Source organism: Cupressus sempervirens, chromosome 4, assembly GCF_028749045.1.
Source record: "Cupressus sempervirens isolate cs-2001-9-10 chromosome 4, ASM2874904v1, whole genome shotgun sequence".
Lineage (NCBI taxonomy): Eukaryota > Viridiplantae > Streptophyta > Pinopsida > Cupressales > Cupressaceae > Cupressus > Cupressus sempervirens.
Window position 1 is genome coordinate 608,046,633 of NC_143121.1, and position 17,411 is coordinate 608,064,043.

General features: G+C 34.2%; 2 protein-coding genes across 3 annotated transcripts in view; one reads left to right on the plus strand and one right to left on the minus strand.

Moving 5' to 3' along the window:
- The window catches only part of LOC149562701 (DEAD-box ATP-dependent RNA helicase 38-like), a 66,908-nt gene that overhangs the window by 25,213 nt on the left and 24,284 nt on the right, over positions 1–17,411 (minus strand). For both annotated transcript variants that reach the window (XM_089826140.1, XM_089826141.1), the window contains one exon: positions 3,370–3,435. In XM_089826140.1, the coding sequence (XP_089682266.1) occupies positions 3,370–3,435 (66 nt within the window). The remainder of the gene's footprint in view (positions 1–3,369; positions 3,436–17,411) is intronic.
- LOC149562702 (uncharacterized) lies at positions 664–1,721 on the plus strand. Its single transcript, XM_089826139.1, has 2 exons — positions 664–748; positions 843–1,721. The coding sequence occupies exons 1-2, from the start codon at positions 705–707 to the stop codon at positions 1,129–1,131; spliced, it is 333 nt and encodes a 110-aa protein (XP_089682265.1). The 5' UTR covers positions 664–704; the 3' UTR covers positions 1,132–1,721.

Below are 17,411 nucleotides of genomic sequence, written 5' to 3' on the forward strand. Positions count from 1 at the left end.
GAAGCTGAAGAGATTCAAATGTTTGTGACAAATCACCACATGTCACAAGCAATTTTTAGGAGTTTCTCGGACTTGGAGTTATTGAAGGTAAATTTTTATATTTAATATATAATTGAATATTATTGGATTCCACAATTATTAATTTTTGTTGTTGTTTACATTAACATGTTTTAATTTTTAAATGTTTTACTAACTTGAGTTTAACATGTTCTTAGGTTGCTGAAACCCGCTTTGCCTCTCACACAATCGTCTTGAGACGACTTGTGAAGGTAAAAGAAGCATTGAAGCATATGGTCATTAGCCCCCAATGGGGCATTTGGAAGAATTCCAATACAACAAAGGCTTTAAATGTGAGAAGAATGATACTAGATGAGGATTGGTGGGGTCTTGTGAGTTATGTGTTGGAAATCACCGATCCAATAATGGCAATGCTTCGCTTCGCAGATAGTGATGAGCCATGCCTTGGGGATATTTATGATTCCATGGATAGTATGCTGGAAAAAATTAAAATGGTAAGTTTTACGCTCTTTTACAACAATTTTTTATTTGAGAGATATCTAGATTCTAAAGTTTAAATTGACATATTCACTAATTATAATTATTATTCATATTTCATATCTTAGGTCATACAGAGAAGGGAGAATGATCCTGAGGATACCCTTTACAAGAAGGTGGAAAAAATTGTTCATCATCGATGGAACAAGATGACCACACCTTTGCACCTCCTTGCATATGCTCTATCCCCGAGGTACTGTAGTTCTTATCAAATGTTTGTGCTTATTTTATCCAATGTTTGTGCTATTGATATTTGATAGTGTTCAATTGTCTTTTGTTATCTCCAGGTACTATAGTGCAGATGTACTTCGCCTTCCAGGTAGAGTGCCACCATTTAGAGATGCAGAGGTTGCAGATGGGTATAAGAGGGCACTAGCTAAGATATTCCAAGATCCAGAGATTGGGGCAATTGTGAGGAGTGAATTTGCTGCTTTCAACTCAGGTCAGGATTTCGACCCTATTGCCATAGCAGACCAAAGTAGGATGGGTGCCATCAAATGGTGGTACCTTCATGGGCAAGCCTTCACGTACCTCCAACCTCTTGCCATAAAGGTCCTATCCCAAGTAAGTTTGTAAAATTAAGCTTAAGGTTAACATTCTCAATTCCTTGAATTTATTATTTAATTTATTTATCTTGATTGTTGTATTGATAATTTTTAATTTCTCTTTAGATTGCCAGCTCTTCTGCCGCTGAGCGGAATTGGAGTACTTACTCCTTTATCCACTCAATCAAACGCAACCGGTTGGCTCCAAAAAAATCAGAAGACCTTGTGTTCATTCACAACAATTTGAGCTTGTTGTCACGGAAGGATCCTAAGTACAAGAAGGGGCCCGAAAAGCTTTGGGATGTAGCACCCGAGACTCCTGATTTAGATATGACCATTCGAGATCTTGCTAGATCCACTTTGATTGATGTGGATGATGAGGAGGAGGATTATGAGTTAACAATCCCCTCTACTACTAGTGGTTTGGGTTCCTCTACTAATACAGATGCAGCACTTGCAGCTCACCAGTACCCCTCTGATGCGGATTTTCTTGAAAATCCATTTGATGATTAAATAAAAAACTTTAGTGTTGACTCTTGACTCTTTTATGAGTAAATCATGTTATAAACTTTAAGTTTAATGATCTATATTTTGAATGTTACAAGCTTTCACTTTCAGTAATTCAATGTGAATGTGTTGATTTTCTTTATAATTGTGAAAATAGATTAATTATCAATGTCATTGATCAAGTATACTAGATTCATACTATGAAATGATTTAGTTTTAGAATTATGTATATTTCTCTTATTTTTTAGTATATATATATATATATATATATATATATATGCACGAATCCTCCACGAATCATAATTGGGAAAAAAGAAAAATCTCGAATCCACGGATCCGATTCACGTGCCCGAATCGGATTCGTGTCACGAATCGGCAACTAAGGTTACAAGAAAATGTATGGCATCATCATGACATGTGCATGCATCAGCCCATTTAAGGTCATGTGAGGCATCATTGGGATATGAGGGCATGCAGGTCAACCTATCTTTGTATCGTTAGGGTGTGTCAACCTGAATGAAAACAACCTCCAAGTCCCAAATCATCTCCCTACAATAAATAAACAAGTCCCAATTTCCCTGTAGAAAGAAAAAGGTAGATAATTATTCATTCATAGCTAAATTGGAAAGGGAGTTATCACCAAGGACAATACGTGGCTTGTCAACCTCAAAGACAGACACAAGTTTAATTGAATGTTGATCTAACACAAACTGAAAGGAATTTAAAATAAATTTAACTCAATTTTCAAAAGATTCTGATAATCATTTTGAGATTTCCTTGTCTGCATCTTAGCTGTGACTGTTGCCCATAAGATTGTAATTTGCAGTGAGTAGGATCACCTACTATTCCAATGGCCCAGGTTCAAGACTGACAAGCTTACTCTATAAAAAAGAAGTGTAACTTCTAAGAAAGCATAGGCAAGTCTATGACAGATGGCAAGCATGACAGCCTAAGGCAATCACCAGGCAGACAGAAAAAGGCAAAAACTAGAGCAGAGGTGGCCCAAGTAAAAAGCCAGCAAGGTGATCCAAGCTCAATGTCAACCAGGCAGTCTGAAGCAGACTGAAGGAAGATACCAAATACACTGGCTAGATGGAAGACAAGGCAATAAGCGCAACCAAACCTAAGGCAGAAACCAGGCAAAAAGGTGAAGCTAAGGATAATGCTAGATAAGCCGGTCAAGGCTAGTCTGAGAAGGATCACCAATGAACAAAATTGAAAAATGTGTTTATGATAGAAAAACAAAAGCAGGTTTAGGAGTCAATAGAACTAACAGAAGACTCTTAAGTCTGCTACATACAAAAATTCTTTCCTAGATACCCTGAAGGTGTTAAGAAATGGACTATGTATTCTTCATTGTGTAAACGGATAAAAACATAAAACACATTATACTATTGACAAGAACTCTCTTACCTTTCCTCTAAATAAATGACAAGATCACCATCTTCCTGCAGTCTCTGTACTATATATTTCAAAATCTACTTATGCAAAATCGATTTCAAGCAAAGCAAGCATTTTAAATAAATACTACAGAAATTCCTCTAAGAAATTAAAAACAGAAAAGAGCAATTTAGCACAACACAAACTTATTCATGGTCATATATCACAGGAAAGATAAAATTCAAAATAAAGCAAAAAATATTAGATTCACTTCTAGGTGCCACTTAATGGCATCGGAGAAAACCACGCAGCAAGCTCACAACTTTACCAGCAGAAGAAGTTGACTAGTACTTTTCTAAAAGGAAACAAAATTTTGCCATACCTGAAGATCACCTCGATATTTCTGAATGTCCTTAATAATTCTCACTGAGTCATCTCTAAATCCATCCTGATATCCAAAATATAAGAAATGTCACAGTCAATTTACAAATCCAAAAACTGCAAACAAGTCTCAGAATCTAAAGAAAAAGAATTTCGACAAGGAACAATCAAAACTGTACATAAAATTTGGAGATCGTTATAACTTCAACTTTGGACACCATACATAAATGTGAGATTGGATCTTTTATGTAAATTAAAATATAAAATACAAGCATTGCCAAGAATGCATGAGAATCTTCTTGAAGATCCAAGCTATATTCACCACAACATACTAAATCAATATCCACTGTATGTTAGTGTACTTGCATTATTTTACTATGTTGTCATCTTAGTAAATTTCAATGACAAAGCTTTTAAATTTCACAACCATAGACATAGAACATATCTATTGCAAAATAATATGAAAAATCAAAATTTCAATCAAATCAGCATTCTCTGCTTATGCCACCATGTCATTTCATTGCACAAAAAAGCATATTTTATCTGTTCAAAAGTTATGGAGCTTGTTTGGTCCAGGGTTCCCTATGGCTTTTCCATTATTCTGGGCACTTGAGACATTCTGAGGTGTGGAGACGGATGGAAAATTGTGTTACATCCCAAAATTTGACCTAATTTTAAATTTATTTATAGCCGTTAGATTGAACGGATTTTTCTTTCATTATCATGTGAAGAAGGTAGTTATTTATATCCGTTGTATTCATTATGTTAATTGTTTAATGAAGATGGTCGTTATCCATTATTAATTTTATGTCATGTGATGTTTAGCAGTTGCTTGATTTTGGAATTATGGTTAATAATTAAATTCCTTATCTATATTAAATGTTATTATGAAATTATTATATAACTTGTTATTATTGTGGAAATATTGCATGGGTGATTGCAAGAGAAGATGAAGGGGGGAGCATTGCTAAACGGGATCAACGGAATGGGATACTAGCTTAGTCCAATTATCAGATTGACAGGTATGACCTTTAATTGTCTTGGTAAGGACCTAGCGACTTGAACATCAAGATACAATCAATGGACCGCATGAGCAATTAAATAAACATTTAAAACATAAATGAATTTAATACAAAATAATATGTACCTCAAATGATTTTTTTGATTGATTTTTCCACCTCATCATTATAATGTATAACCATGTACGTGCAAATAGATGGATATAAATTATAATTATCCTTGATTTATAACCTTCAAATCTTTTTCCATATTTATTCAATTTCTTGCTTAAAACCGAAATGCACACTAGGCATATTTTGTTGGCGAGCAAGAGCCAAGTCTCTTCTTTTTATGTTATGGCTTCTTGGAAGCCAAAGAGACTTCGAATACTACTTATATTATGAAGTCGAGAGAGACCATGAACACACAATATATCACCTGAATCTTTCTTAACATATCAACCGAATACTTTTGCATTTTTTTACACGATATCCCTGCTATATACCGCCCGATTTCTAATGCATTTTCCTTTCAACAAATGCCTTATTCATTGATTTTCACTAAAGATGTGGTTGTGATTTACATTGAAAATCACGACTAAAGATTCATTCCGTGGAGAAGCTAATTACTAGCGCCCAACAAGACTCCATCTTATTCTAGATTTCTACCAAGTTATGTGGATGTTCAAATCCCAAGTATTGCAATATGTTTTATAATAGTGATTACTGCAATCTGATTATCATAGCAGTTAGATAAGAATCCAGATTATGAAGCAAATCATCCTTGTCTATAATATCATTGGTTAAGATGAATAAAAGCCAAGTATCCATGACATGATTTCATATTTTATTTATGCCATTGAAAGTTAGAATTAAATGATATTATTTTGCACTATTTATAGCTACTTTTCTCAAATCACCATATGTGATAAGCTAGAAACACATATTATTCTTATGAGGATCAACAGGACAAAGCCGATTGCTCTAAAGATTCGAACACCTACGACTCACCGGCTGTATGGTCATGGAAAAGGTGAAGAGGTGATGAGAATTTGCAATAATAAAGGAAATAAAAGTTAGACATGACAAAACAATTTTAAATCAAATTCATTTAATAGCTCATGCTTGTTCATACTATTGTTCCCCTGTTGTCAAGTTGAGCGGTGGTGATTGGGTCATTGAACCCATCAGAAAAACCATGGGCAAGGTCGTTAAAGGCATGTTTTCCATCTATGATCACTTGATGACAGTAGAGCCAGTTATTCAGACACGTCCGTCCATAACTGTTCAAACATTATAAACACTGGAATGCTCAAGTGGCTGAACTAAAAGTATCCCAAGCCTGATCTCGGAGTAGGGAGGGCCTTTCTATTCAATACATTGTGTGGGGATAAATATGGTTCGAGGTTGGGAGGTTAAGCCTAAGTCAATGCTTCTCCTCTTACCAAAAGTCGAGGCTTGCACAACCAAATAAAGACTCGCTGAATATTGCTTGTATGTTCTTTCTTTTTCATGTTATGCATTTACTTTACATATATGTATGTAAATCGTTATTTCAATTATTACAGTTGATCATTGTTATAGTTATTTCAGTTGAACATTATCATGATTATTTCAGTTAATCATTATTTCAGTTATTACAGTTGATCAATGTTACAGTTATTTCAATTGAACGTTATCATGATTATTTCAATTAATCGTTATTATAGTTATTATAGTTGATCATTGTTACAGTTATTTCTATTGATCATTGTTATAGTTATTTCAGTTAAGCCTTGTTATTTCAGTTAATTGTTGTTAGTTAAAAGCAATTAATATCTCATGAAAAGGAATTCATTATTAATTGTTCAGTAATTAGTTGAGGAAAACTCTTTCTAGTTTGCCTTTATTTTGTTATGAAATTTCATTTGTTACAAATTGCCTCCCCATCCCCAATCTATTGCAAAATTTGGGGACATCCCAGAGATCCACGGTCCCCTGTACCTAGGGAAGAATTTCTCCTAAGGGGAGGCCTCCAAAGCATCTCCTATTTCTCCATGTTGTCCCAATATCCCCCATAGATGGACAGTGATTCGAGACTAGTCATAAGTTTTGTTAGTTTCTGATCCCAACAATGTGATGATAGTGATCCATTAACTGTTAGTTTCAACTATATAAATTTGTTAATGATGACAGTTAAAACTGTTAAGGAATAAGGATCAGATCATTGATAAAGTTTTATTTTTATTTGCTTTAATATGATGACTAGAATCTCTTCTTGAATCTCCTTACTGATGTGAATTCTCCTTACGATTTATACGAGAGATCTGAGCTGTCAAAGGAATAAGGATCAGATCATTGATAAAGTTTTATTTTTATTTGCTTTAATATGATGACTAGAATCTCTTCTTGAATCTCCTTACTGATGTGAATTCTCCTTACAGATTTATACGAGAGATCTGAGCTGTCAAACTATATATATATATATATATATATATATATATATATATATATATATATATATATATATATATATATATATATATATATATATGTGCTTGCTTTGAATATAGCATGCAAATGTATAAGTTGGAGACTACTGCAACTTGTGGTAACACTAATAGTTTTGTGTGTTTCAAGTGCTTGGTAGATCTAAATATATATATGCCAAAAAGGCATGTCTCATGTAGAGATATGCCTCATGACCACCATACAAACTGATTCATGACAATTTCATTATTAGTAAGTGTTGTTTTAAGGCAGTGATTATCGTTAGTTTCTAACTCAACTGTGTGCTAGCAGTGATCCATTGACTGTTGGTTTCAACAATATAAATCTGTTAATTACAAGGTCACCGGGAGACGGGGAGACTTTGAGGTCTCTGGTACTGGTACTGGTACCGGTACGGCAATTTTTCAAATAGGAGACGGGGGTAATTGGAGACGGCAATTTTTTTTTTATAAATTTTTTTTAATGTTTAAAGAGTCTAATACTAAAAGTAAATACAAAATTTGAAAATAGTAATACTGCAAGACTAAAGTAAATAATAATAGTAATGTCACATTAAAAATTAAAATAGACTCATAGAGTCAAAGATTTCAAAACTCACATGATCAAAATATTGTATCTCATAGAAATATTTGTTTTTTGAATATTGCATATGATCACCATCATATCAGATTGATAATCGCTGAGATTATCATTACATATTCAAATTTTAAATTCAAAAAAGTATAGTTTGATGTTGAATTATCGATATGCAAACGAAAATGAACACTTTGTACGATAAACAAAAAACAGAAATATATCTAGTATTAGTATGTTGATGGTACTATCATCTACTCCACAAGGTTGTGATCATCCATCTCAAGGTCTTCAGCTATCATGCTCTCCAAAAAATCATCACTCTCCAAAAATATTTTAAATAATTTAATCATTTAAATTGTCGGTGGTCTTAATTTTTGTATTAAAAACATTAAAATGAGGGCTAAAATATATAAAATTATTTAATATTATATTTTACATTTATATTTTACTGGGAGACTTTGGGGAGACTTCACTTTTTGGATTAGGAGACGGGGAGACTTCAGGAGACTTCGTCATGAAGTCTCCAACCTTTTTTGAGGTCTCCGGAGACGCGAAAAGTCTCCGAGACGCGACTTTTAGGGGGGAGATGGGTCTCCCGGTAACCATGGTTAATTATGATAGTTAAAATTGTTAAGGAAAGGATCAAATCGTTGATAGAGTTTTATTTTTATTTGCTTTAATATGATGACTGGAATCTCTTCTTGAATCTCCTTGCTGATGTGAATTCTCCTTACAGATTTATACAAGAGATCTGAGTTGTCAACCTGTAAGTATATATATATGTGCTTGCTTTGAATAGAGAATGCAAATGTAAAGTTGGAGACTGCTGCAACTCGTGGTAACACTGTGATAATTCTCCATTTAAATAAGAGGTAACAGCAATTTGGAAAACACATACCAAACATTATGGCAGTGCTTAGTACATTTGCAGCGGTCTTCAAAATATCAACATTAGTACATTTGCAGCGGTCTTTGACATATCAACATGGTATCAGAGCAGGTTCCTTACCAGCCTGTGGATTTCATGAATGCATATCTACTCTACCGATATGTGGAGAAAAACATAACTTGTGACCAAGTTGGAGCATTATGCAACTACAAAAAATACAATTAGCAAGAAGAATAAAATCATCAACAACGAGTGTTTTGATGAGATGCTAAAAACAGTTTGAACCTTATACGAGCAAAGAAAATGATTTCTGCAAGAAAGACATGGATCTAAATTGACTCCAAAAGTTCAGTTAAAGACAAGCTAAGTAGAACGCCGAGCAACTCACCTTGTTGTCTATGATGATTGTGGTTGCAGTGGAATAATGGACGAGCAGAGGGCCTTTGTAAAATATGAAGCTTTGCTATTCTGTCCATGTTACTTTATGTGTGCTATACAAGGATATCAACACTCGGCATTACCACGACAATAATCTGCAAATCACAATGGGAGCAAACGAACGGATACCCACAAGTGATTACGAGTTCATCGACGTGATTGATGTTGGAGTGAAGAACATTGATCAGGTATTGATGGACATCAATTTCAGAGCACAATTCGAGGTTGCTCGGCCTAGGCAATTACTGGCCGCAGTAAATAAAGATATTAAATACACACGCCCTGGGTACGGTAGGAACCCACCTATCAAGGTAAAGTATTTAAGTGGTATGCATCGGGTTACAAGCCTTGTTGTAATTAAAATGTATGATTGCCCTTGTTTGTTCTTATAAAATATTGGAGAGTATAAATTTCATAGTTGTTTTATATATATATATATATATATATATATATATATATACATACACACACACACACACACACACACACACACACACATACATATACGAACATGTCAATATTCTAAATGATATTTTGTTTATTTATTAAAGGTAATAAATAGATAATTTTTATTACATATTTTTTATATAATTGAAAGAGCTTTGTGTAAGTGTATGTGGAAGCTTTGTGAGTACTTGGATGTAAATGAAGAGGGGGTCTAATATTCCATTAGAGGATTCGTTGACTATAAGAGGTCACGAGGTTAATATAAGTGGGCATTCTACATTATAGGCAGGCATTTTCTGAACTGACGCATATGGACCTTCATGTGCAGATAAGTATTTTATTTATCTACTCAATGTAGTCTCTATTATTTATATTTCTATACGAGCTATTTTACTTCATCTTTTCCTCCAAGAATGTTCTAGTAGAAAGAGCGAGATTGAGATTCAGAGAGAGTCTAACATTTCATTAGAGGCAACCTTGAAACAGAGGGAGCAGATAGAGGATATGATTCAATCAACCTTCAGCAATCTAGGTCATATTGATTCAGAGGGAGTAAACCATGTTGAAATGGATTCTCCAGTGATCAATAAATTGTACCAATCAAGAGGATTGTGATTCATGAAGATACCTCATGACTACATTATTTTAATGGGCCTACCCTGTGTACATCATGAGGAAGTGATGACTTCCAAATGATGTCACTTATATTTGCAAAAGTTATTGTAAGGCGACGATCTTACAATAACTTGTATTATAAGATCAAACAAATTGAGTATATGGTGAATGTCTTGCATCTAAACATTCTAGGAGGCCATTACTCAAAGAGGACTTGGTGAATATCATTGATATTTTGGGAGGCCAATACTCTTCATCTCAGATGTGATATCAAACCTTATTTTAAGTACTTGGTGAATATCATTGATATCTTGGGAGGCCTTGCTGCCCATAAAATTATAGGGCCCTAAAAATTTTTAAGGCCTTCGCTAGCTCTGAAACACCAGGCTATGACTCGAGGAAATGGATTAGAAGCAGATAGAATTATTTGACTGACAATTGCAAAGCCAGAGGGAAAACACACAGATAGGAGTGTTGAAGCAGCAAACACAATCTATCTCCTCTTGATAGGGCTTTCATAGGGGTGGGTTCTCCTTGCTCAGATGGTTCATTGGTTCATGGCATGTTCGATATAGAATTGCTTCAAAATGATGTCACTTATATTTCCAGAAGTTATTGTAAGGTGACGATCTTACAATAACTTGTATTATGAGATCAGAAAATTCAGTTTATGGTGAATGTCTTGCATCTTAACATTCTAGGAGGCCATTACTCAAAGTACTTGGTGAATATCATTGATATTTTGGAAGGCCAATACTCTTGATGTCAAATGTGATATCAAACCTTATTTTGAGTACTTGGTGAATATCATTGATATTCTGGGAGGCCAATACTCTTCATATCAGATGTAATATCAAACCTTATTGAATATTTGGTGAATATCATATAGTAATATTCTGGAGACCAATACTCTTGATATCAAATGTGATATCAAAATGATGGATATCTTCTGATCAAAGATATCCTTCATCTTGCTAACTTGATATTACCTTTAGGTAATACATGTGTTTATCCTCCCTAGCTAAGAGGGAATGTTAATGTTTGGTAGCTTCTATTAGATAAACCTATATAATTATTAATTATATATGAGATAGCATTTATATATATAAGTTAATTGTTATATGAGAGAAATTAATATAATATATATAACACAATGACTAAATGTTTATTATATTAATTATCTAATTAATGAATAGACATGTCTCAGACATGATGGGACATGTCTCTTCATGGCTTATTCTCCATTTAAATAAGAGGTCGCTGCCATTTGGTAAACACATACCGAACATTATGGCAGTGCTTAGTACATTTGCAGTGGTCCTCGTAATATCAACAGTTACAACCACTCATAATCATTGTATGTTATGAAGTCATTAAAACAATCACAGGGATATCGATTTCATTAAATCGATAACAGCATTTGATCTGTTTATATGATTATTATTGCACACAGTTTATATGCAATGATTCAATCAGATCAATATTCAGTTTGATATAGTATAGATCAATGATTATCATTGATTAATAATTATTATATGTTATTTGTCCTTATAAAATGTGTGTGTGAACTCAAGTATATAGATATATATGTGCAATTGTTGGATCTAATAATTATTAATCAGTTATGATAATGTTTAAATGGTAAACATGATGATTTCAAAATCAATATACTGATTTAAAACAATTTATCTCTTGATCAAACTTATCTGACCGAAGCTACAACATAAAGAAAAAACCTTCTCCACTCTGCAGCATGCATCTGACAAAGTGGGACCATATGAACAGTTGGATCAATATTTGGGCAACTGTCATACACACATATAAGACCAGTATACTGCATTTTTTTCTCTTGTCTATGCTACTGATTGCTATGGGACACCTTTGTGATAGTTTTTCCTTTAGCCAGGTTGGCCAAGCAACTTTGTTGTTTGTTATATATTTTCCTTGACAGTTTGTTAAAGAGTACACATAGAGACCTGATAAGAATGATTTGAGGAATGTTAATGGTCTTATTGATTGCAACATATTTTTCTATTATCTCCATCTCAACATGCTGGATCTTGTCACCTGCAGCCACTAATTGGTACTCCAAACATTCAGCTCATTTCTAACGATTCCCTTTTTTCAGCTACTATGATGTTTAACTGATAACATTTATCATTTGGCAGTTGGTATTGTTTAATTTTTTCTACTATCATTATTCAAGTATTAGTTATGTAGTGTTCTCTCAATTCTGTACTTATTAATAACATTTAATATAGATTATCAAATTTTTGAAATAATTTTTCCTATCCCTAAAATATGTCCCACATCCCAGAAATTCAAGAAAGACTGGTTTATGCCCTCACATTTTTCTTCATCCAAACATGGAATTTATTGGTATTCACCAATTACTAAAAGGCCCATGATTTTCTGTTTTCTCTCAAAGCACACCTTGTTAGAAAATCATGTTATTTTTCACATTGGTAACTGTGATCTTGTGTGAAGCTAAAATAGAATGGGTCACAGTAACAACTCAGGAATCTATTCTAGGGGAGAATAAAATTACCTAGGGGCGTCTGTCTGTTTGCTTGTTTGTTTTTTGAGTTAATAAACTCATTCGTATATTTAGGATTCATTGAATGAGGTTTCAATCTATGATTGAACAAAAAATATGGAACACAGAAGCATATTATTATATGTAGAAAATTTTATGTATGGCTCCTAAAAAGTCTCACTTGAGTCTCTGCCCAGGTTTCTTATAAAGTTATATAAAATCAGACCAGGATTTACTGCCATCAAATTTGATTGAGACATTTTATTGAAATCACATGCACAAAAGTGGAAGGAAGCGAGTGAGTTGGTTTTCTATAGAAATTTCCATCTTATGTCTTCCAATAACACAGATAATTTTCATCATTAGTGCTGTCTATATGGACTTTCAAAGGTTTGATACAAACATGCTATGGTTTTCTGTTGCCTAAGTTGAGATTCATTTACATTTTGTTTACAAAATTTACCTGTTTAAACGTTCTTGAAAGAATATGCAATAACGGCAATGAGTTAAATAATGGTGTCAAATCGTGGATAGTAGTGCATATCTAAGCTAAATGAGACAGGTGCAATGGTAAGCACAAGAACCATCCAAGAGAGTGGAGAAGTTTGGAAATGAATTGTTAAAGGCATCAGATAAACTAGAGGTGTGGAGTGACCTATTGTAGAGCTACTACACAGTGCTTCCCCATCAACACCAAGATATATGTGAAGGAGTGGAGTCACAAGGAATTAGGCTGCTGCAAGAAAAGATCAAACTTTTCTTTTTTAGCTGATAAAATATTTAAGGTATAATGTTATATTTAAGAGTCATAATAGTCGTTTAGATAAGATTAGTTAGTTTTAGTAACTTTCTTTACTTGTTTTAGTTCACGGTTGTTTCCATTTTAGAAACATTTTTTAATAAATCTCTTTAATAAGAGAATTCCTCTCCTTATTTAATTTGTTCCATTACCATTTCATGGTATCAAAGCCATTAAAAAAAATTGGAAAGGTGCCTAAAAATTTTTTTTAGAACTTTTTTAAGTCTTTTCATTAATGAAAAAATCATGGCTGCATCTCATAAAGTTTTTACAATGATAGATCATGGGCCTTTTGCAGTTAAAAATTGCATCTAGGTTTTCTTGGATATTTCTCTCTATTTGAGGGTTTCTGAAGCATTTTGTTTTCTGAGAACCATGAATTTTTTTGCATCCCAATTGGTGGTGATTTATGTCATTTTTGCTGCGCTATGGTTTTTCTTTCAGGCACGCTGTTTCTTCTGCAAACTACACACGATATTCCACATGTGTTTGTGCATCTTAAGTAAAATTATGGCAGTCATTAGGCAAGAGCATATAACACAACGGTAAATTGTGAGCCTCTTATATAGGAGGTCTTGGGTTCAAGTCTACCCAAGTTTAACAAATAATAATAATTAATCACAATAAAATTAATAATTAAAAATTATGGCGTTCGTTTTTCCCTAGAGCGTGTGAGTTTGGGCTCTTTCTTTTGCATGCAACTGCAGACTCCAGCCCCCATAGCGGTAGCAGTACAAATTATTTTCCACATGATTCTTATTAAAAAATTCAAAATTGAGGGTTCCATTTTCTACAAGCTCAATCCAAGGGTTTTTCACAATTTAAAGTTGTCGTCTCTGCCAGATTATGGGTTTTTTGTCCACCACAACTGATTGCTGCTAGGTTAACTGCATATATTTTATCATTTTTTTATAAAATGTGGGTTATTTTTGAGCTTGATGCTAGGGTTCTGAGAGTATTTATTTTGTGTTGCTCACCTCGAATTTTATTCCTGCTATTTGCTGAAGGGTTTGACTAATCTTTTGCCAAAAAAAATGAATTTTCTTTACTATATTTAGTTTATTGATGGATTCCAACCATAGAAGAGGTAGGATAAGGGGTGTATCAGGGTACCATAATGCATTCTCTAACCTAGGCCCAAGAGCAGATGCCATCCCTCTTGACCTCATGTGGCCCTCACTGTCCATATGAGGGATTGTACCTAGTAAGAAATCCATTATCCATTAACCCTCTACCCTAGGCCCAAAAGCGAGCACCACCCTCTTGGCCTCATGTAGCTCTCGTTGTCCATATGAGGGGGTGAACCTAGTGAGGAGCCCGTAATTGTAGTGTCCTTTTTTTCTAGCCATATTTTTTGATGCGTCATTAGCTCTTTTCACAATGGTCTTGTAGGCTAACCAAAATTTTACAAGGGCTGGTATGAGATTTGGCCTAGGCACTTCCTATTCCACACCAACCAGAGTTGATTTGACAAGGTTTCCAAATACTATTTATAATAAGTTGGTGAGGTTCAATCTTTTGGCCATTTTAGTATTAGACTCGGAGCATATCGTTGAGAGCTTTCTGACAAGCTATCACACATGGGTTTCCAAATTTGATTGGTTGTTTAATTTTATGCCAAAAGATTTAATAGTCTATTATTATGCCACTTATTATTAAATGGATATATTAACTTAAAGTGGATTGATAAAAGACACAAAAAGAAATATGAAGACTAGCAAGGGAAATTGAAGAGTAATGGGGGTATACTACAAAAGGACTTGGAAAGGCTCATTCTCTTCATTCTTGGATTGAGTTTTGGATTTCTGATTTCTCTTGGAGAAATTTGGGAAGAAGTTTCTAGCTTTCATTTTCAGAACCTAAGGATGAAACCTTCAGGCTTCTTGGTGGATTACGGAAACCCAATTCATCTTCAATGTTGGCTTCGCAAGGAAGTTCACAATTGCTTTTCAAGTTCATTTCTAGTTATCCAATTTAACTATTATCACTATATTTCTTTTCCATAAGAGGCCGAAGCCAAGATTAAATTATTCTTATTATTGTGTTGTGAATCTTGTGATTAATTATTATTATTTATTAAGCTCAATTAGACTCAAACCAAGACCTTTTAGATAAGAGGCTCACAATTTACCATTGTGTTGTAGGCTCTTGCCTTATTATCACTATTTTTATGATTGGAATGTTATTGTATTGTTGAATGTTATAATGCAATAACATTTCTGAGTATATTTTATTGGGCATTATTCTAGTATTTGTTGGCTAAATCTGAAAACAGTCCATACAATTATCTGTTAAATTTTTAGAAATATAGTGAAGAATTTGGTAAAAATATTCAATTGGGGATAATACTATAATCCATTAATCCTCTACCCTAGGCCCAAGAGCCAATACTTTACAACCATAGGAGGTGTACCTAGTGAGGAATCCATAGTCCGTTAAACCTCTGCCCTACACCCAAGAGTGGGTACTATCCCTCTTAACCTCATGTGGCTCTTATTGTCCACATTGGGGGTTGCACCTGGTAAGGAGTCAATAATCCATTAATTCTCTACCCAAGACCCATAGCATCGCTATTTAACTTTGCTCCACGAGGACATGTCCCCTACCAAATGTCTCTCGCACTGTGGAGACAAGAATTTTGTGTTCCCAAATTTGATTTTTTTTTCCTAAAAAGGGAACGTTTTGGAAACGCCAACTTGAGAGCAACAAGGTATGGGGGTAAGAACATAAGTCCTCGGGACAACTGGGAGACAACTAGAAGTCCCCAAGACAGCTAGGGGACAACTAGAAGTCCCCTAACCATCTTGGGGACTTTTGGCTGTTTAAATTTGAAAAAAAAGGTTGGTTGGCCCCCAAGGACACCCAAACCACATTAAACAATACCAAAACCCAATCTAAGCATAAAATAACCAAAAAGAAAAAGAAAGGGAAATTCATTTTCATATTCGCAAGGGGAAGAGCTACAGAGAAGGAGCAATTGATCGAGGAGTAAATGGGGCAGTTATCAATAATTTTATGTCCTATATCATCTACCTTTTCCTCAACTATCAATCCAATGGTAAGGTTTTTATGGTCCAATGCTACTGTTAAGGGGTTGTTAATAGATATTTTTAGTTCTTTTTCTATGTTCATGATGGTCTCTAGGGCTAATTATTGAGAATTATTTCTAATACGGACATCCAAAACATCACTTGAAGTACAATCTTGACCTAGGTTAGTGGACATGGGTTGAGCTTTAGAAATTTCAGCATTAGGAATGATTCCATAGTCCTCTTCAAAAAGAGGATTCCAAAGAGAAATAAAAGTATTCTTATTATGCTTATCAAAGCACATATCCAAGTTTGCAACATTGGGTCTATCTTCTTCTTTATCTTTATTATCTTGTACTCTTTGCTTCTAACCAGACACCTCATCATTGTTCTTCTTTGAGTTTTTACTAATATTGTTACTATTAGTTTTTCTAGGGTTTTGAGTGTGAGTCGAATTGAAATCACCTTTCCCAAAAATTAATTCCAGTGTAATTTTCCTATTATGTCCATTTTCTTACACTAAAAACATGCATTCAAATTCCCTAATAAGACAACCATCCATTCAAACAAGCAGTCTTATGAATTCATTGATAACTTATGAGGGTTACACACTTCTGGATCAAGGGCAATAAGGACCCTCCCATTCAAATGTGATAAAGTAAATTTGGGTTCCTCTATTTGAAGAACAAAGCCCAAGGGTTTGAGCATTTGTGGCAAAAAGGGTAAAAATACTAGTTGAAGAATCGCTATTTCAAGCCAGTGTGGGGACAAACAAACCATGACCTACTCTAACAAATTACCTTCAGCAAACCAAGGAAAGGCTCTAAACATGGATTTACCAACATTCCAAAAAGCTTTTTTTAAAACCCTTTCTTGCATTGAATGATTCTTGAAAAAAATTACCAAAGAAAATTTTTGCAACATTCTACAGAAATTAACATCTATGCCTAACTTTTTACCCCAAATATTATTCAACCACTCATCGAAGAATTTTCTTGAGGTAAGAAATAAAAATCCATCGCAGCAAAGCAAATTGCAATAGTTTTAAGCCTTGCTCTTTTGTTTCTAATAGTGGCCCTCATGCCTTCATTTGGAGAGACGACATGATTCTTACAGTAATCCTTGGGGACCTTACCATTCCTTCCTTCTCTGGATTTTGCAAGGTCAACTCTGCAACCACTTCCACTTCCATTAGCACGAGTCCCCAAAACTCCTCCTTCCATTGT

What these genes read in the sequence shown, in the direction of transcription:
- LOC149562702 (XM_089826139.1), top strand. Translation starts at nt 705, where the DNA reads ATGACCACACCTTTGCACCTCCTTGCATATGCTCTATCCCCGAG. An exon ending in GCATATGCTCTATCCCCGAG is followed by an intron (nt 749 to 842) that starts GTACTGTAGTTC and finishes TGTTATCTCCAG; the next exon opens with GTACTATAGTGCAGATGTAC.